Source organism: Pleurodeles waltl, chromosome 10 (assembly GCF_031143425.1).
Source record: "Pleurodeles waltl isolate 20211129_DDA chromosome 10, aPleWal1.hap1.20221129, whole genome shotgun sequence".
NCBI lineage: Eukaryota > Metazoa > Chordata > Amphibia > Caudata > Salamandridae > Pleurodeles > Pleurodeles waltl.
In genome coordinates this window covers 1,011,242,937-1,011,264,629 of record NC_090449.1, presented here as the reverse complement: position 1 = coordinate 1,011,264,629, position 21,693 = coordinate 1,011,242,937, and the positions used below count along the sequence as shown (strand labels likewise).

General features: G+C 43.2%; 1 protein-coding gene across 2 annotated transcripts in view; it reads left to right on the top strand.

Annotated features, from left to right (window-relative positions):
• Nucleotides 1-21,693, top strand: part of DNAJC13 (DnaJ heat shock protein family (Hsp40) member C13) — an 876,382-nt gene that overhangs the window by 758,417 nt on the left and 96,272 nt on the right. For both annotated transcript variants that reach the window (XM_069211911.1, XM_069211910.1), the window contains one exon: nt 12,335-12,504. In XM_069211911.1, coding sequence (XP_069068012.1) covers nt 12,335-12,504 — 170 coding nt within the window. The remainder of the gene's footprint in view (nt 1-12,334; nt 12,505-21,693) is intronic.

Genomic DNA, 21,693 nt, shown 5'->3' with positions numbered 1-21,693 from the left:
ACCTGGCTTACAAAAGCAGATGGTCTTGAGCTAATTTGTATGAGCTCAACAAGGTCATAATTGTGCACTTTGTGCAACCTAATCACCACGGAGGTGGTGTGGCAGTTGTTGCACAAAAGAATCTTATTATGAAGGAGTGACAAATACTGGATTTCCCCATGTCAGAACTCATGGGTTTCATGATGATCTCCCCGACTGCCTCATTATTTCTTGGTCTGTTATGTTATCAGCCAGTATGATGAGTGGGGGCCTTTGTTGATTCCTCCCTTGATTATGTGCTCCCTTTTTTGTTGGAGTATTATTTACTTAGTAGAAGGGGACTTTGGTATATGGGCTGAGCCACCCTTAGGCCCGCTGTTAGATAAATTCATTTCTGCTATGGTGGTGCTGGGGCTAGCCTTGAAATTAAAAGATCCCACCCGCAATAAAGCCACAAGCTTGACATAAGTTTTGGATCAGGTAACTTCTTAGATTGTAAGGAAACCAAGTAAATTATTTGGTCTGACCATCTGTTTGTACCCATCTCATGCAATGGTCGACAAACACAGGCAAATTGCAAAAATAAAGTATAGTTAGGTCACAGAGAAAATGTCTACAAGTTGAGTTATCTGTCCCAGACCTAGTGCACAAACTGAACGAGTCTGCACCAGCAGTTGGAGATGTTTGAGTGGTGGACAACTGTGCATGGTATACAGATTGGGTTGTGTCCACTCTGAACAGAATGCTGGCTTATAGCATCATTAAAAATCATAGATCTAGGCTTACTACTTCTTGGTACTTTCCTGCTCTGAGGGAGGCTAAACGGAGTTGTAAAAAGTTAGAGAGGATCTGGCACACTGACTTCTCATGTAGTTCGAGCTACACATTGAAAGGATTTGTGAGGGATTAAGAGTCAGGTGTTTAACGCCAAGTCAGCCCTTTTTGCTAATGATGTTGTGGAGGATGAGAACAAAGCAACTGAAATGTTTGAGATTGCGTGTAACTTTTCCTCCCCTAGGTGTGTAGCAAATCAGATTGCAAGCTCTCTCTGGCCGGCAGACTTTTTTTAAGAGAAGCTGTCCAACGTCCTGAAATCTGTGTCCCTCTCTGGATAGACAGTGACCCAAGATTGGGAGAAGAAGTCCTATGCCTTATTGGGATTGGCAGGAAGGTAGGCACTTGGCCTTGGGAGAAGACAGTGATGTTGACTTGGAAAACAGGGAGCCTTGAATTCCTAAAAATGTTACATCTATTAGGCATATCCTAAAATCCGGGTCTCTAATGGATCCATTGCCCCTACTCCCAGTGGAAAGTGACTGCTGAAGCCCTTGGTCCCCTACTCATGTAGATTGGTAATAACTTGCTGCATAGGAGACGGGTTCCAGGGGAGTAAAGTAAAAACAGCACAGGCAGTGCCATTATTAAGAAATGTGGATGCTGATCCTACAATTCTTACTAGTTATCATCTGATTTCTCTGTTGCCGTTTGCTGGGAAGATAATGGAGAAACATGTCAATTATCTGTCGGAATGGCTGACAGTGAATAAATACTTGATTCTGTTCAGTCAAGGTTTCTCCCCCTACATAGCACAGAGAGGGCCCTATTACCAGTGGGGGATGACCTTAGAATGCTTATGAGCAAGGTAGAATATTCGGCCTTTGTATTATTAGATCTGTCCACTCCATTCGACATAGTATCTTACTCTGTCCTTTTGACCAGGCCACATGAAATCAGCATTGGAGGGCAGGCAGTAGCTACCTTTCCGATAGGTTTCAGGCAGTTTTCATACCGCCATTTTGAGTTAGAGCATGAGCCAAGGAGTTTCTTAGGGTTCGGCATGTAGCCCCACGTTTTTTATTATCTACATTTGCCCACTGGTGAGTCTTATAAAATCTTTGGATCTGCGGTGTATGAGCCATGCTAATGACACTAAGCTGGTCATCACTCTTAATGGGTTAGTGTCTAACCCTATGGAACCATTTAATCTCTATGTGGCAGCAGTTTCTAACTGGCTGAAGAGAAGCTTGGTCAGATTTAACTCAGACAAGACAAAGTTAGTGTGGATTAAACATCCAGTATCTTGGACCTTATGCTGCTGGAATTTTGATCTAATAGTCGACCATGCCAACTCCAGTTCAATTGGTAAAAAATCTAGGGATCTACCTGGGACCAGAGCTTAATCTGACAAACCAAATAAAACATGTGACATCCTTCTAAAACTGCTTAGGAAGATTCTACCCTTACTTCCCAAATGTGCGCACTGAGTGGTCATCCAAGCGACTATATTAAGAACATCTGTACTATTGTAACTTTCTATTCATGGGGCTGGATAAAGGCCACTTAAAGAAGCTTCAAATAATAAAAAATGCAGTGGCCATATTGGCCTTTGGGCTCCTGTACCTCTCTTCCAGCTGTGATGCTTTAAAATCTTTGCATTGGTGCCCAGTGAAAAGAGCATTATTTTTAAGCACTACTGCTTTGTGTTCAAAGCAGTGCATCACAGTGGTTTGGATTATTTGATTTAAAAAAAAAATTGCAAGTATGTGCCATCATGCTATCTACGCTCTTCTGAAGCTCAACTGCTGTTTGTGCCTAGATTCAAACAGGCTGGCCCAGGTGGAAAAGCCCTTCAGTGAGAGCAGCCAAGCTCTCGAATGAGCCACCATGTCCTATACCACTTACCTCTTCCTTACTTAAGGTTCAGGAAGGTGATGAATTTGGTGACATAACATTATTCATGTTGGACAGTGCATCTGTTCATTGATTGGAAAGCACAAGCAAACAGTGGAAGAAGAGTGCAGTATCCAATTTTCACACTGTGTTGCTAAAGGCTACCAATTGCATTCAAAGAAAGGCTTTTGATTCTTTCCTGAACTTTTGGTGGCTTCTTGTGCTTACTCAGAGATGTCCAGGGTTATCCCTTGATATGGACACTATGCACGAAAGTGATGCAACCTTTTCTTTCAGGTTTTTAGAACTTTTGAGCCATGAGGTGAGCATTCACCACAGTAACAGAGTAAACATCAATGTAGACTAAATCTAGATTAAGGTCCTATCAGTAAAGTAGTTTATTGTTTTGAATTAGTGTGAGAGGGACTGGATTCTAAGCTGTGACCGACGTGTGGTGTAGAATAGCTTGGGAAAATCTGTTCCATTTGTGCAATTTAGTAGTATGATGTGAGCAAGAACAATGTATACTTCATACCACAAGCTAGCACGACTGTGCCTTAGTCAAGTTTTTTTTTTTTTATATAAATACTGTCGTTTAGCTTATTTTGTTATTGCACCTGTACAGATCATCCTGTAACAGTAATTTGTTATGGGTATGAAAGAATCCACCAGAGCATGGCTTCCCATGCTTTTTCGAACCACAACCCACATTTTAGAACAAACATTTGCCAACCATCTAACATTAATGAACAGGTGGTGAGTCGATGTTTGAATATAACTAAAGCATCTTATCGGAGCACATTGTCCTTTGAGTGGCCACTACATTTTCACAGGTTTACTAATAAATCTATATAGCATACAAATGATAATATGTGGAAATTGGGTTTCTATGAAAATTTACCATTTGTGCATCACCAAGTAAAGTGTCTTGATTCGTTTTCATCCTATTAAAATCTGTTCCCAGCACACTTCAGAATCACCAAATATGTGCTTCAGTTTTGCTTCCCTAACTACTGAATGCATGCAGGTTATTTAAAGGTATTTAAATGTTGTTGTGTATTGCAAAAAACATCTACAAACATTCTTTTCACACTCCTGATACTCCTGCAAGATTGGCACATAATTCAATTTAAAAACACCACTCAATTTTGCAGCCAGGGAAAGAAAAGTAAACACCAATCTCCGTGTTAAACAAATAAGCAACAATTTGGCAGAAGACATAGCCTGACATTTAACTTCTATCGTTAAAGGAAAGGCAAATGTGACAAGTTAAACACTGAATTTAATCTTCTTTTAGATTTTCCCGGTTCACCAAATATCTGCTTCTGATCCAGTGTATTCATATACGCATGCCTTTTGACTCCCTCCTGCGACATCAGAGGATGTGACGTGATATCTTTAGCCCCAATGACATCAAAGGAAATTACGTGAACTATCATTTGGCCCTAATATAGCCACTGGGATTGACATTTAGGAAGTGGATATAAAATTATATGTGGCACAAGTTCAACTAATTTCTTCCTTCTAAAGTTAGTCGCTCATTGCTGATATTGTATCAGCATGACTTCACTACCAGGATTTTTAGAGCTTCTTAACAACCCTAATTGATTATTAAAACAGACTCAGAATAGTTCTATTAACAAATTATGCAAAGTATTTTGCACAACTTCTTATTGAAGTGACAGCTCCTGGCCCTTCACAAATCTAAAAACATGAACAAACAGCCATCATTTTTCTGTGACCAACCTTCATGCAGTCCAGTCCAGTGATGTACACCAGAACCTGCAGGACACTCATAGGTGTACATGTTGAAGCCTGGGGCTTAGGCTGCCTTGAAAGCAGTGTTGCTTGGAAATACCTGACTTGATGGGGCACACTGAAACTATCTCAAGTTTCAAACTTTTACTGCCCCTGTGAGTGGCCTGAAATAGGTCCTGTTTTTAAGATAACAGTTAGAAGCTCTTTATTTTCTGTGACAAAAATGGTACTGGTTTTGCAGCCTTAGGCTTTGGCTAGCAAGTGGTCACATCTACAACTTCTAAAAGGTGTCCATAAATGCATTGGTATAGTTGATTCCTACAGTACTTCCTTTTTGTATTTTGTTTAATATTTTATTAGGAAGCAGGGTAATCTAGGCATTATATTTCATAAATATAGAGACCTATATTTACAAACGCAGATCTGGGAAATAACTTGCATATCATTGATTAATTGTTCTTGAAATCAGAAGTTCATTAGTAACAATTCATCCTTCAAGTCACTCTGAGTGCACACCAGTTTCTCAAATCTGTCACACACACCATTTTCGTATGAAAAGATTCTTTGAATATAAATTTCATTTGCATTTTCTGAATCCACCCTTGAAATGTTTGAGCATCTGTTGAGCTCCAACCTTGTGCAATTAATGCTCTAGTAGGAGTGATGTAAAGTACAGTGACATACCTTTCTATGTTTTCTTCTTGACAACAGTCACCTATCCAGCAAGGATCTAATTCTAAAGAATACCTGATATTCTTCCCCAGCCATTTATACACACAACCAAAATTTCTAAATCTTTGCACAGACCCACAACATATCTTCTAATTCCCAATTTAAAACATCTTGTGCTTGCAGCATGCAACTGGGATTGATTCTATGAATTTATTAATACAGGCGCTCATGTTAGACATAGCCTCTCTTGCTGTGTAACCTTTACCAGGATGATGGCAAAACACCTCCCTGAAAATAGCAGAGTCTTCTCCCAGTTGTGTGTTTGAAAAGTAGCTTCACATTTGCAGATATTTAAGAGGACTGCCTTAATGTAAACTTTTTGCTTACCTCTTTAAGTGTCATAAAGATATTTTGATTCCATAATTGTTTAAATTGCCATCACCTTTTCTCAGCCTATTCAGAAACCATACTAAATATTTTTCAAGGAACTCTGAATTATCAGATTGGCAGACACTCCTGTTTACTACCTATTTTAGCTCATCGAATGTGCAAATGTCTGACGGAGATTTCTAAGGAACCAGGAACTTGCTATACTTATAATTTTAAAACACTCTACTGAGAAAAGCCTAGTATCCCAATCATTTCCTTTAATCAAATCATTTTATATTGTTTTATATATTTTAAAGTGTCTGATTTGAGCCTACTAGGTACCATAACTCTAAATTGAGAAGGACTCAGCTCCCCCTTCTCCAAAGGTAAACTTATGTTTTTCCTTGCTATGCTGGCCACTCATTCTTGATTTAGCTTAATATGTAAACCATCATAATTTAAGCGAAAGGTGTCTTCTAACAAAGATGAGTATTGAGTTGTAATTGGATGTGTGAACATCCTCATAAAATCTCATCTTTAAGGTACTGCTGACTGTTGGCACAACCTTGATTGATGTATCATTAATCATAGGTCAAGAGGGGGCCTCTCCTGCGAAAACTGTGCTCATGAACCTGAAGGTTGTCTGGCCCTGTTAAGCTAACTATGTCACTGAATACTGAAAGAAGTTATGGATGTCCCACTCTTACTTAAATTTGACCCCACCCCATTCTCGAGGCTTTGTTGCTGTCCAAGTCCTACAATAAGTCTAAATGGAAGCACAAGAAGGTCCAGTAGGATGTGTCACAGTCTGCCACTCCCAGCCTGATAAGTCACAAGGACGTGAGTGTGCCTTCCAGTCTTGCTTCCAGTCCTCCGTCGAGGCTTTGATCCCACATCTGATCCTGACACAGTCCAATTTTCCCAGTTTATTTGCAACATTGCAATAGATTGAGGCCTTTAGAGAGGCAATTTTGTGAATTTTTGGCACTCTTCTGGCTCCCTCCAATGTTCCTTCAGGGCCCAAGTATCTGCAGAGGCCTCCAGTTGTGTTACCGCTGGCGGGTCTGCCCTCGGTGCCATCTGTGCCCCTTGAACCCACCTTGGGCTCCACTCTGACCATGGAGCCAGCTTCCAATCCAGCACCAGTACCCACGCATGTCCCTTTGACATAGACTCCGGCACCACCAGAGGAAGACCCCATTCATGTTGTCCTATCCGATTCAGAGCCAAATTAATCTTGTCTACAACCAAGGTTGCGTACTGATGCACCCAGTCCCAATTCAGTCCAACTCAAAACATGCCTTTGCTCACAGCTCAAACAACTTTTCGGTTTAAACTCTTGTCAGAGCCAATCAGCCTATGGAGATGACATTCGAGGTGAGGGACATTATTTTCCCCAATGCTTTTATGATGACAATTTCAATTTTGATTTGCAACTAGGTTGTGTTCTCCCCAGATCACCAATAGAAAAATATGTCTCCTTTGCCTTGGCAATGACACATGTGGCAGAGGTACTAGATGTACAGCACCCAACTATTAAAGTCAAAACTAATGTACTAACATGTTTTACAACTGGACAAACTTCCTCAGAAGCCTCACTTCCATTTAAGTGAACCCTGGATGATATCCTGTAAACCATAGGTCAGACAAGTTGGCAGAAGTCACAGGCCCAGCAGTAGATGACCCTGACTTCTTGACCTAGCACCCTTTTCCAGAAGGTTGGTGGTTCAGACTTCCACCAGTAGGGTGAACCCCAATTCTTTCTCCATGATTCTCACTGATCGTCAAAGCCAATTGAGGCATTCAGGAAACAGATGTTTTCCTTGGCCAGTCTAGCCCTCCGTTCAATGAGTGTCAGTTGTTTGCTCGGGAGATATACCTGTACTTTGTGGGGCATGATTGGCAAGATCGTATTATAAATACTGAGGAATTTTGGGCCAACTTGGCTAAAACCATTCAGGATGGTCAGAAAAGAATAAAGTACATAATCTACTCTGGACTGAATACTACAGACTGCTTGGACAGAGCAGTTAACACTAACGTGGTTTTCCAGCAACATGCTTGGATGAGATGTACAGGCTTCTGTGGAGATGTTCAAGCCTCTTGGATGAGCATGCCATTCTGTAGATTTCTCTTCCTTGGCAAGAAGTGCAAATCCGCATTGGATCGTTTTGATGAAATGCAAGTCACGTGGCATTCCCTAGCCCTTTCTACTTCTGTGAGAGTGTCTTAAACAATTTCACTCCTCGTGAGGTTACTCCAGAAGGTTGGTGTACCACCAAGGCCCACTACCCCCTCAACATACACTCCAGTCCTATCTTTCGAGAACAGGGATCTAGTATCCAGGCCCTCTCAGGCAACAAATTTCCGAGTCCCCTGGCCATCTGGCAACAGCCTCCAAACTGCTTTAGTTTGCTCTTAGTGGCCACAACCACTCTATGGGAAACAGGATCAAATATTTCCTCTAAGAGTAGTAAAATATAAAATCCAACAGGTAGGTTCTCCAGATCGCCCAATGGGCTATATGCCCTTCCATTCCTTTTTAACTACCTGCATTTTCCACCGACATCAGAACATCTTTCAGAAGAGCATCTATCGTGTACCAAGATGTACAAGCTCTTTGACCCAAAGGAGTCAAAGAAAGGGTCCAGGCCCAGGAAATAGGGACTGACTGTTACTCCTTGTTAGAAATGGGGTCTCTAGTTGGTAGTGGTTTGCAGTCTGTCCTAGTTGGGACCCTCACTCTAGACAGGGTAAGGGAGCCACACAGCTAAGATAACCCCTGCTCACCTCCTTGATAGCTTGGCACGAGCAGTCAGTCTTATCTCAGAGGCAATGTGTAAAGTATTTGTATGCACATACACACACAGTAACACAGTGAAAACACCACAAAAGTGCCCCACACCAGTTTAGAAAAATAGCCAATACTTATCTGAGCAAAACTAGGCCAAAACAACATACACAAGTAAAGATACGAATGTTCAAAGATGAAATCGTAGTAAAGCACTTAGAAATACAATAGCTCCAACTGGGGCCAGCACTGCGTCTTGACGAAGTCATTCCCACCAGTCTGATGCCACTTGCAAGGAACTGTGGACCGGTCATGGAGTTGCATGGACCCCAGATTCAGTACCTTGGAAAATGATGAGGAAACAAAGACATTGCATGGAATCGGGGAGGGGAGACATCGCTGGAGCCGGTGCAGCACTGTTTCCTTACTGCTACCACGGAGGTGAGGCATTGGTTTCTTACTGCTGGGCAGGGAAGGTGTTCCTTCCTCACGTTTGCAATGGAGGAGATGCAGCGTCGGTGGCGAGGCATTGGTTCCTTACGACTTGGCAAAGTTGATGAATTTAACATGTCAAGTTGCGAGGGGTTGACTTTGTGGTGTTGCAGTTACACCACAGAGCCACAGTTGCTGTGTCGGAGGCGGGTTCCCCGTACATCAGGAACATGTAATTCGGAACCCACACTGTGGTGGGGCTTTGGAGACAAGGTGTCTGGCCGGTGTTCCAGGTCACGGCCGTGGCACTCTGCGGGGACCACGGCTCCTGTGCAGGTAGCACCATGGTGTCGGAGTGGCGCCAGTTCCTAAGTCTCTCTAAAGTAAATGTGCTTAGTTTCTTCTTAGTTGCACCAGAGCTCCCTTCTGAGGGCACAGGAACTGGATTGGGCTCCACTTGGTAAGTCAGGACTCTCAGCAGGAGAGCCCATGTGCTGGTGGGTGAAGACTTTGATTGCCTTGAGACTTATTAGCAGGAGGCAAGCTCAGTTCAAGCCCTTGGAAAACCTTGGAAAGCAGGATGTAGAATGCAAAGTCCAGTCCTTTTACTCCCAGGACAGAAGCAGCAGGCCAGCACAACAAAGCAGTAGGCAGAGTGGCAGTCCCTGCTCCAGCATTCTTCCTGGCAGAATGTCCTCAGTCCAGAAGTGTTCTAACTATGTGGGGTCAGAGGTCCAGTACCTATATCCATTTCTGTCTTGCAGTAGGCAAACTTAAAAGAGAAGTCTTTGTAGTGCACAAGATTGCCTTTGCCCGCCCTGGCCCTGGCCCTAGACATACTCCATGGGGCTGTAGACTGATTTGTGTGAGGACAGAGACAGCCCTATTCAGATGCAAGTGTCAGGTCCTCCCACCCCTCCAGCTCAGGAAGACCCATCAGCCTGGTGATGGGCCATCAGAATGTGCAGGGCACACCTCTGCTACCTTTGTGTGACTGTCTAGAGTGAATGCACAAACAGCCTAACTATCATCCTGACCTAGACGTGTGTTCCACCGTCAGGCAGAGGCACAGAATGGTTAAGCAAGAAAATGCCCACTTTCTAAAAGTGGCATTTTCAAACTTACTATTCAAAAAACAACTTCACCAAAAGTTGTAATTTCAAATTATGAGTTCAGAGACCCCAAACTCCACATCTCTGTTTGTTCACAATGGGAAATTACATTTAAAAGATATTTCAAGGCAATCCCTGTGTTACCCTATGGGAGAGATTGCAATAGTGAAAAACAAATTTATCAGAATTTCACTATCAGGACACGTAAAACACACCAGTACATGTCCTACCTTTTAAATACACTGCACCCTGCCCATGCAGCTACCTTGAGCCTACTTTAGGGATGACTTACACGCAGTAAAACAGAAGGTTTGGGCCTGGCAAGTGGGTGCACTTGCCAGGTGAAAATGGCAGTTTAAAACTACCCACACAGACACTGCAGTGGCAGGTCTGAGACATGTTTACAGGGCTACTTATGTGGGTGGCACAATCCGTGCTGCAGGCCCACTAGCAGCATTTGATTTACAGGCCCTGGGCGCACACAGTGCACTTTACTAGGTACTTACTAGAAAATCAAATATGCCTGTCATGGATAAACCAATCGCCAATACATTTTAGACAGAGAGCGTATGCACTTTAGCACTGGTTAGCAGTGGTACAGTGCCCTTAGTATTATTTCCCCTTAACTCAACAACTGTCTATTGAAGGTGGGCTCACCAGAGTCAGTCATAGACCACTTCCAGACACCGGTAAACCTCCTGCCGGTGTTGGTCTGATGATCTGAAGTTACACCTTACTCCTTCACGAAGGGTTCTTTTCATTGGAGCCATCCTACATACATTGCAGCTTCAGACCTTAACTTCCCCACGAGTCCAGGACATTCAGGTTATTAATCTGATGTTTCAGCTTCAATTCTTGACCTGGCTGAATCATCTGAACAGTTTCTTGATCGCACACCACCTGGTGGGTTCTTCAAATACAGGGAAGGACAAACTTAGTTGGTGATGCCTAGCGTATCACAAAAGGAAGGTACACCTAGAGGTGGCATAGTGTGTCTTCTAACAATGGTGAGCGCCCTGGCTCTATCTATTCACCCGTGCCGACTATATGCAGTGTCAGCAGTCTTGATTGTTGAAATTCCTAAAAAGACTCTCTCGCTCTCTCTCTCTCTATCAAATCCAATCTGCCTAGAATGCAGATTGCGACTCCTGCATGCCTATCCACTGCTGCCTCCTCTTACCCTTGTTTTGAAGAAGATCGAGAATGACCTGGCTCAAGTCATCCTAGTGCCTCCGGTTTGGGTCAGGAGAGTGTAGTACCTGGGCATGAGGATTATTTCTACCTAATGCTGTGACTTTTTTCCACCTCCAGCAGTCCATCATTCTTCTGATGTTATTTCCCCCATCTCTTACTGGAAAGAGGACGAGCGTCATCATTTATACCCTAAAGTATACCCAACTTTCAATTGTAACAGAAATCATAAGGTGGCAGATCAGCTCTTTGTGGGGTTCTCTGGGGACAGAAAAGGCAAAGCAGTGCAGATACAAACTTTGTCCTTGTGCATAGTCCTGTGCATTAGAAGCTGCCACCCAATGGCCAAGAAGCAGCATCCAGAATAGTTGAGGGCCCATTCTACCATTGATAATGTTACTACTGCTGCACTATTCCCTGGAGTGCCTGTCCTGGATATTTGTCAGGATGCAATACAGATGTTCATGCAGCACTACTGCCTTGGCAGCCAGAACTGATGAGTATGGCATTTTGACCACTCAATCCTGCAGGACCTTTTGGTCTGAGCCATTCTACAGACCCTTGACTAGGGAGATACTGCTTTAGTATGTATTCTAAAGGTGAAGAATCTTCAGTTCAAAGTATCCACCAAAAGAACAAGTTTATTACCTTCAGTAACACTTTTTCTATTAAATACTCTTACCTGAACCCAGATTCATCACCACCCTGCAATCTCCCTGTTCTGTAGAATGGGCTTTTTTCATCTGAAAAGGTCATATATTAGAGATCTGCACACTGGTACGAACAAATCTTTTTTGGGCTCCAAGGGGGCAAATGGTGTCTAGAAAGAAACTGGCATCAGCTCACTTAGGAGGCACGTATATACGGCTCCAGTCATCACATCCAGGGTGGAACAGAGTTGACAAGAACTATGCTCAGATATCTTCTGGATCCAGTCTGATGCCTGGGAATATTTTAATGATGAGGACTCTGGAATCATGTAGAGTATCAATCAGAGTGTTACCAGAGACAAGTAACTTGTTCATCATTGTAATGTTTAAAATATTATATGTGAGAAAATGGAATGTAACAATTCATATAAATGTTTTCATCATTTGCAGAGTATCTACACAGCCTTCAAGGGCCCTTTACGAATTTTTGCTTACACATGTTTGATTTACTTGTACTTCACTATTGTAGCTTGCACGAAATGTCTAATATTGCTTTGAAATTAGAGGTTTCTTACCAAATCCCTTTTTCTCGTGGGGAGTGGGTGAAAAAGTTCGACATTTTTGGAGGGATCGAGACATTACATAATATAATTCAGCATTTTCATCTTGTCATCAGTGAACCTGAATATTATCTTTTTTTTCCCCAAAAGGTCAGGCTTACGCTGATGAAGTTTTTACCAGGTCTGTTTATGGATGCCATGAGGGATAATCCTGAAGCCGCTGTCCACATTTTCGAAGGGACGCATGAAAACCCAGAATTAATTTGGAATGACAACTCTAGGGAGAAGGTGTCCTCCACAGTCCGTGAAATGATGTTGGAGTACGTAAAGAAATATTTACAACAGTATACCAAAACAAATGCACACAGGTTGTAATAAGCAGAAAAGAATATATTGGATATGTTCTTGTCACACCTACTCAGTATGTGTAAAGAAATGGGGTTCAGTAAAGGTTGAAACGATTAGTCAGGATGGAATATTTTGACCGCTAAATACCTTCAGAAGTGTTTTGGAAGCTTGCATGAAATATCCCAAAAATACCCGATTGTAGGTAACTTTGATTATGGAAATAACAGTGCAGATTAATAGAGTCAGCAATTGTAATGAGTGTCCCAAAATGTGTGTTCTTTTAAAATTTGCATTGTTTTGCGGAACAACAAGCAAAAAGCACAAGGTGAAATGGCAATCCTCAAGACTGAGGCTCATACATATATATATATGTTCGATGGCATGTGTAGCTGCAGATACACATGCTGTGCACATCCCTCCATCTGGTGTTGGGCTCGGAGTGTTACAAGTTGTTTTTCTTCGAAGAAGTCTTTTCGAGTCACGAGACCGAGGGACTCCTCCCATTTCGACTCCATTGCGCATGGGCGTCGACTCCATCTTAGATTGTTTTTTTTCCGCCATCGGGTTCGGACGTGTTCCTTTTCGCTCCGTGTTTCGGGTCGGAAAGTTAGTTAGAATCTTGGAAAAATCGCCGGTATTGTTTGCGTTCGGTATCGGGTTAGTTACAACAGATTGACACCGAATTAAGAAGAGCTCCAGTGGCCCTTTGGGGTTTTTTCGATCTCCGTCGGGGCCTGGTCGGCCCGGCCACGTGTCTCTTCAAGGCTGATGGAACGGACCCCATTCCGCTTCTGTCCAAAATGCCATAACAAGTATCCATATACAGATCAACATCTGGTCTGTAACTTGTGTTTGTCACCAGAACACAAGGAGGATACTTTTGAGGCCTGTCGAGCGTTTTGGTCCAGGAAGACACTCAGGGACCGAAGAGCAAGAAGACTGCAAATGGCGTCGGCGCCAACAGGACAAGGGCGTTTCGAGGAAGAGGAAGAAACATTCTCCACCCAGGATTCGGACTCGGAGGAGATCGATCCCGAGGAAACGCCGAAAACCGTGAGTAAGACGTCGAAACAAAGAATTCACGAGAAGACCGCTAAAGCCCAGGGGACGCCACCGCCAACAGGCCATGGCTTAACCCGAAAAATAGGTGACCGTTCATCGGCACCGAAAAAGGGCGAGCTGGTGTCGAAGTCATCCGACTCCGGTCGAGATACCGGCACACAGCAATCTCGGGCCCGAGATAGTGGCTCAGAGAAGATTCGGCACCGAGACAGCGGCACCGAAATGGGTCGGCACAGAGAGAGCACGACGCCGAAAGTTAAAAAGGTTTCGTCGGAGCCGAAAAAAGCAGCCGAAAAGGTTTCGGTACCAAAACATCCGGCCTCGGAACCGAAAACAAGTTCCTATTCAGAGGAACAAGGACTGTCCTCACAAATGAAGACACATAGATTTGGACAGGAATTAGAGACAATAGAGCCAGATCACACACAAAGACGGCTCTTTATTCAAAAAGATACAGGGAAGATCAGCACTCTTCCTCCAGTCAAAATGAAACGCAAGCTTGCCTTCCAAGACAAGGACAAACAGCCACACGCAAAGGTAGCTAAACAAGTAACACCGCCACCATCCCCACATCACTCTCCGCAACCATCACCGGTAGCCACTCCACCAATGATGCAATCCCCAACTCATACAGGAATGAGTCAAGATGACCCTGACGCATGGGACCTTTATGACGCACCAGTGTCAGATAATAGTCCTGAATGCTATCCAGCTAGACCATCGCCACCAGAGGATAGTACAGGCTACGCACAGGTGGTGTCAAGGGCAGCGGCATTTCATAATGTCAGCCTTCATTCAGAGCCCATTGAAGACGACTTTCTTTTTAATACACTGTCGTCCACACACAGCCAATATCAGAGTCTTCCTATGCTACCCGGAATGCTAAAACACTCCAAACAAGTGTTTGAGGAGCCTGTTAAAGGGAGAGCCATTACTCCAAGAGTAGATAAAAAATATAAACCGCCACCAACAGACCCAGTGTACATTACACAACAGCTAACACCAGACTCTGTTGTAGTGGGAGCAGCGCGCAAAAGAGCCAACTCTCATACTTCAGGAGATGCACCACCTCCAGATAAAGAAAGTCGGAAATTCGATGCTGCAGGCAAAAGGGTGGCGGCACAGGCAGCAAACCAGTGGCGTATTGCAAATTCGCAAGCTTTGTTAGCCAGATATGATAGGGCCCATTGGGATGAGATGCAACACTTTATTGAACATTTACCCAAGGAGTTCCAAAAAAGAGCGCAGCAAGTAGTAGAAGAAGGACAGAGTATCTCCAATAATCAGATACGGTCAGCAATGGATGATGCAGACACAGCTGCTAGAACTGTCAACACAGCAGTAACAATAAGGAGACATGCATGGCTGCGTACATCAGGATTTAAACCAGAGATACAGCAAGCTGTGCTGAATATGCCATTCAACAGACAGCAGTTGTTTGAGCCGGAGGTGGACACTGCGATCGAAAAACTTAAGAAAGACACTGACACGGCCAAAGCCATGGGCGCACTCTACTCCCCACAGAGCAGAGGCACATTTCGAAAGACACAATTTCGAGGGGGGTTTCGAGGGCAAACCACAGAAGCCACAACCTCACAAACAAAGCCCACTTACCAGAGCCAGTATCAGCGGGAGGTTTTCGGGGACAATATAGAGGGGGACAATTTCAAAGGAATAGAGGAAAGTTGCAAAGTCCCAAAACTCCTCCAAACAAGCAGTGACTTCAAGGTCACAAATCCCCAACACAACACCTGTGGGGGGGAGACTAACCAAGTTTTACAAACATTGGGAGGATATAACAACAGACACTTGGGTCTTAACAATTGTCCAGCATGGTTATTGCATAGAATTTCTCAAATTCCCTCCAAACGTCCCACCGAAAACACACAATATGTCAAAACAACATATAGATCTTCTAAGACTAGAAGTTCAGGCATTGCTACAGAAAGAAGCAATAGAATTAGTACCAAAACAACAAATAAGCACAGGAGTTTACTCCCTGTACTTTCTGATACCCAAAAAAGACAAGACTCTGAGACCTATACTAGATCTCAGAACATTAAATACCTACATCAAATCAGACCACTTTCACATGGTTACATTACAAGACGTAATCCCACTGCTCAAACAACAAGACTACATGACAACACTAGACCTAAAGGATGCATATTTCCATATACCAATACATCCTTCACACAGAAAGTACCTAAGGTTGTATTCCAAGGGGTACATTACCAATTCAAAGTGTTGCCATTCGGAATAACAACTGCGCCAAGAGTTTTTACAAAATGCCTGGCAGTAGTAGCTGCACATATCAGAAGGCAGCAAATACATGTGTTCCCGTACCTAGACGATTGGTTAATCAAAACCAACACGCTAAGACGGTGTTCACAACACACAAGATATGTCATAGAAATCCTCCACAAACTAGGTTTCTCAATCAACTACACAAAGTCACACCTTCTGCCGTGTCAAACACAGCAATACTTAGGGGCGACAATCAACACAGCAAAAGGGATTGCCACTCCAAGTCCACAAAGGGTTCAGACATTTCACAATGTAATACAGGCCATGTATCCAAAACAAAAGATACAAGTCAAAATAGTGATGAAACTACTAGGCATGATGTCTTCATGCATAGCCATTGTTCCAAACGCAAGGTTGCACATGCGGCCCTTACAACAGTGCCTAGCATCACAATGGTCACAAGCACAGGGTCAGCTTCTAGATCTGGTGTTGATAGACCGCCAAACATACATCTCGCTTCAATGGTGGAACAGTATAAATTTAAACCAAGGGCGGCCTTTCCAAGACCCAGTGCCACAATACGTGATAACGACAGATGCTTCCATGATAGGGTGGGGAGCACACCTCAATCAACACAGAATCCAAAGACAATGGGACATACAGCAAAGACAGTTTCACATAAATCACTTAGAACTGTTAGCGGTATTTCTAGCGCTGAAAGCATTTCAACCCATAATAAGCCACAAACACATTCTTGTCAAAACAGACAACAATGCAACAATGTATTACCTAAACAAACAGGGAGGGACACACTCGACACAGTTGTGTCTCCTGACACAGAAAATTTGGCATTGGGCGATTCACAACCACATTCGCCTAATAGCACAATTTATTCCAGGAATTCAGAACCAGTTAGCAGACAATCTCTCTCGAGATCACCAACAGATACACGAATGGGAGATTCACCCCCAAATACTAAACACTTACTTCCAAATTTGGGGAACACCGCAAATAGATCTATTTGCAACAAAGGAAAACTCAAAATGCCAAAACTTCGCATCCAGGTACCCACAAGATCAGTCTCAGGGCAATGCGTTATGGATGAGCTGGTCAGGGATATTTGCTTACGCTTTTCCCCCTCTCCCACTCCTTCCATATCTAGTAAACAAATTGAGTCAAAACAAACTCAAACTCATACTAATAGCACCAACATGGGCAAGACAACCTTGGTACACAACACTACTAGACCTCTCAGTAGTACCTCATGTCAAACTACCAAACAGACCAGATCTGTTAACACAACACAAACAACAGATCAGACATCCAAATCCAGCATCGCTGAATCTAGCAATTTGGCTCCTGAAATCCTAGAATTCGGACACTTAGACCTCACACAAGAATGTATGGAGGTCATAAGACAAGCTAGGAAACCTACCACTAGACACTGCTATGCAAATAAGTGGAAAAGATTTGTTTATTACTGCCATAATAATCAAATTCAACCCTTACAGTCGTCTGCCAAAGATATAGTAGGATACTTACTACATTTGCAAAAGTCAAAGCTAGCTTTCTCTTCCATAAAGATACATCTTACCGCAATTTCAGCTTATCTGCAACTTACGCACTCAACTTCATTATTCAGGATACCAGTCATAAAAGCATTTATGGAAGGCCTAAAGAGAATTATACCACCAAGAACACCACCAGTTCCTTCATGGAACCTCAACATTGTCTTAACACGACTCATGGGTCCACCTTTTGAGCCCATGCACTCTTGTGAAATGCAATACTTAACATGGAAAGTTGCATTTTTGATTGCCATCACATCTCTAAGAAGAGTGAGAGAAATTCAAGCATTTACCATACAAGAACCATTTATTCAAATACACAAGCATAAAGTAGTTCTACGGACAAATCCAAAATGTTTACCAAAAGTTATCTCACCGTTCCACTTGAATCAAACAGTAGAATTACCAGTGTTCTTCCCACAGCCAGATTCTGTAGCTGAAAGAGCACTACATACATTAGACATCAAAAGAGCGCTAATGTACTACATTGACAGAACAAAATTAATTTGAAAAACAAAACAACTATTTATTGCTTTCCAAAAACCTCATACAGGAAATCCAATTTCTAAACAAGGTATTGCTAGATGGATAGTTAAGTGTATTCAAACCTGCTATCTTAAAGCAAAGAGAGAGCTGCCTATTACACCAAAGGCACACTCAACCAGAAAGAAAGGTGCTACCATGGCCTTTCTAGGAAATATTCCAATGAACGAAATATGTAAGGCAGCAACATGGTCTACGCCTCATACATTTACTAAACACTACTGTGTAGATGTGTTAACTGCACAACAAGCCACAGTAGGTCAAGCTGTACTACGAACATTAATTCAAACAACTTCAACTCGTACAGGCTGAACCACCGCTTTTGGGGAGATAACTGCTTACTAGTCTATGCCCAGCATGTGTATCTGCAGCTACACATGCCATTGAACGGAAAATGTCACTTACCCAGTGTACATCTGTTCGTGGCATTAGTCGCTGCAGATTCACATGCGCCCACCCGCCTCCCCGGGAACCTGTAGCCGTTTAGAAGTTGATCTTGAACATTTGTACATTTATAAATAGATTACTTTAAACTTCATTATGTACATACGTATTCACTCCATTGCATGGGCACTATTACTAGCATACACAACTCCTACCTCACCCTCTGCGGGGAAAACAATCTAAGATGGAGTCGACGCCCATGCGCAATGGAGTGGAAATGGGAGGAGTCCCTCGGTCTCGTGACTCGAAAAGACTTCTTCGAAGAAAAACAACTTGTAACACTCCGAGCCCAACACCAGATGGCGGGATGTGCACAGCATGTGAATCTGCAGCGACTAATGCCACGAACAGATATACACTGGGTAAGTGACATTTTCCATATATATATATATATATATATATATATATATATATATATATATATATATATATATATATATATATATATGTTCGATGGCATGTGTAGCTGCAGATACACATGCTGTGCACATCCCGCCGTCTGGTGTTGGGCTCGGAGTGTTACAAGTTGTTTTTCTTCGAAGAAGTCTTTTCGAGTCACGAGACCGAGGGACTCCTCCCATTTCGACTCCATTGCGCATGGGCGTCGACTCCATCTTAGATTGTTTTTTTTCCGCCATCGGTTTCGGGCGTGTGCCTTTTCGCTCCGTGTTGCGGGTCGGTATATATATACACATATATATATATATATATATATTTATATATATATACACATATATATATATATGTTCGATGGTATGTGTAGCTGCAGATACACATGCTATGCATATCCATTCCGACATCTAGTGTTGGGCTCGGAGTGTTACAAGTTGTTTTTCTTCTAAGAAGCCTTTTCGGAGTCACTGTATCGAGTGGTGACTACTCTCGTTTCCATTGTGCATGGGCATCAACTCCATTGTTAGATTGTTTTCTTTCTGTCGTCGGGTTCGGACGTGTTTCCTCTCACTCTGAAATTTCGATTCGGAAAACTTTAGAAGACCTTCCTTTTTGTCAGTATTGTTTCGATCGCGTTCTCTATCTAGCATCGAACCAGTAGTACCGTCGGAAAATCACTTGTTCGCCCTTCAGGGCGCGCGTGCCCAACTCGAGCCTATTTGGGCCTACCACGTGGAGAACCTGATGGATCGGACTCCATTCCCATTCTGCCCTTGGTGCCATGCAAAGTACCCCTATACAGGCCAGCATTTGGTTTGTAACTAGTGCCTTTCTCCAGGCCATCAGGAGGAAAACTGTGAGGCCTTTCGATCGTTTCGATCAAAAAAGACTCTGAGATCGAAGAGCACGAAGACTTGAAATGGCGTCGAAAAGCAGTAAACAGCTCGACGTCACTGAAGAAGTGCAGGCGCAGACAGCAGTCTCCATCCAAGACACAGACTCCGAACAGGAATCTGAAGACAGACCCATCACATCTGGCCAGCATGTGAGTACGTCTGCCCCTGCACCCCCACACAAAAAGCATCCTAAGGCCTTGGGTTCACCACTGCCGGAAGGCCATGTTTCGGCCCGAAAAAAGACTGTCGACGACTGACTTTCGGGATCGGCGCCGAAAAAGGCCACTCCTCCGTCTACTTTGGAGTTGAGTAAAACCATAAAGGGCTCCATTTTGGACTCTGGCCGGAAACCCTAAGTTTCGGAGTAGAAAATTCGAAAGTCAGCTTTGGAACCGAGACCTTCCACAACATTTTCGGTACCGAAAAAACAACAAACTTCAGAACCGAAAAAGACATTGTATACAATGGAGCAAGGACTTTCCAAGAAATTAAGAGAAAAGCCATAACACCTCTAAGGAAGAATCTGACATTGAGCTTATTGTACAAATTAAGGATGAGAGACAATCTAGAATACACATCCATAAAGAGACAGGAAGGATTGTTGCAGCACCTCCTTTAAAAACAAAAAGAAAGCTGGCATTCCAAGAGGGACTGGACACTGTACAGCCACCAGCAAAGGTGCAAAAGCAAAAGGAGAAGCCAATACCTCCTCATTCTCCACAACTGTCTCTCCCCACCCCAGCCCTCCACCAATGACTTCTCCAACACTCTTTTATTCGCAAGACAACAGAGTAGACCCATGGGACCTTTATAACCCTGTTCCCATCCCAGATAATGACCCAGATACTTACCCATCTAAACCATCTCCACCTGAGGATACCAAGGTATACAACCAGGTCATAGCAAGGGCTGCAGCTTATCATGGGGTAACAATGCATTCTGACCCATTGGGAGACGCTTTTTATTTAATACAGTATCTTCAACACATTCTAGGTACCAGTGCCTCCCAATGTTACCAGGCATGGTAAAACACGCAGACCAAATTTTTAGTGAGCCTGTAAAATCTAGAATCATTACACCTAGATTAGAAAAGAAATATAAGCCTGCACCCTCTGACCCAGATTATATTATTCATCAGGTGCCTCCAGATTCAGTGGTGGTTAGTGCAGCACGAAAGAGGGAAAATAGCCAGTCTTCAGGAGATGCACCCCCTCCTGTTAAAGAGTGCAGAAAATTTGACGATGCAGGGAAAAGAGTTGCTTCCCAGGCAGTGAATCAATGGAGAATTGCTAATTCACAAGCACTGCTATCCCGCTGCGATAGAGCACATTGGGATGAGATGCAGGATATTCTACAGCATCTCCCATAAGAACATCAAAAGCTGGCACAACAAGTGGTAGAGGTAGTAACAATCAAATAAGATCTGCCGTTGATGCTGCTGACACAGCTGCAAGGCGCGTTAACACAGCCATTACAATCAGAAGACATGCATGGCTACGAATTCTCTGGTTTTAAACCAGAAATTCAACAGGCTGTGCCTAACATGCCTTTTTATAAAAAGCACCTCTTTGGCCAAGAAGTGAACACTACAATTGAGAAATTACGAAAAGACTCTCATACAGCAAAAGCAATGGGTGCTTTGTACACCACACCATATAGGGGGTCCTTTTGTAAGGCTCAGTTTCTAGGAGGTTTTAGAGCACTATCCTCCGAGGCTTCTACCTCACAAACAAAGCAACCATATCAAACCCAGTACCAATGAGGTGGGTTTAGAGGAACATACAGAGGCCAATACTCTAGAAATAGAGGTAAATTCCAAAACTCTAAACAGCCACAACACAACCAAAGCAGTGACTTCTTTCCCTCCCTTCCACTCCACACATCTCCTGGGGGGGGGGGGGGGTGGGGGAGGGAGACTACAGAAGTTCCACTCTCATTGGCAAAATATCACCACAGACAACTGGGTATTATCAATTATCCACAATGGCTATTGTCTAGAATTGATAAG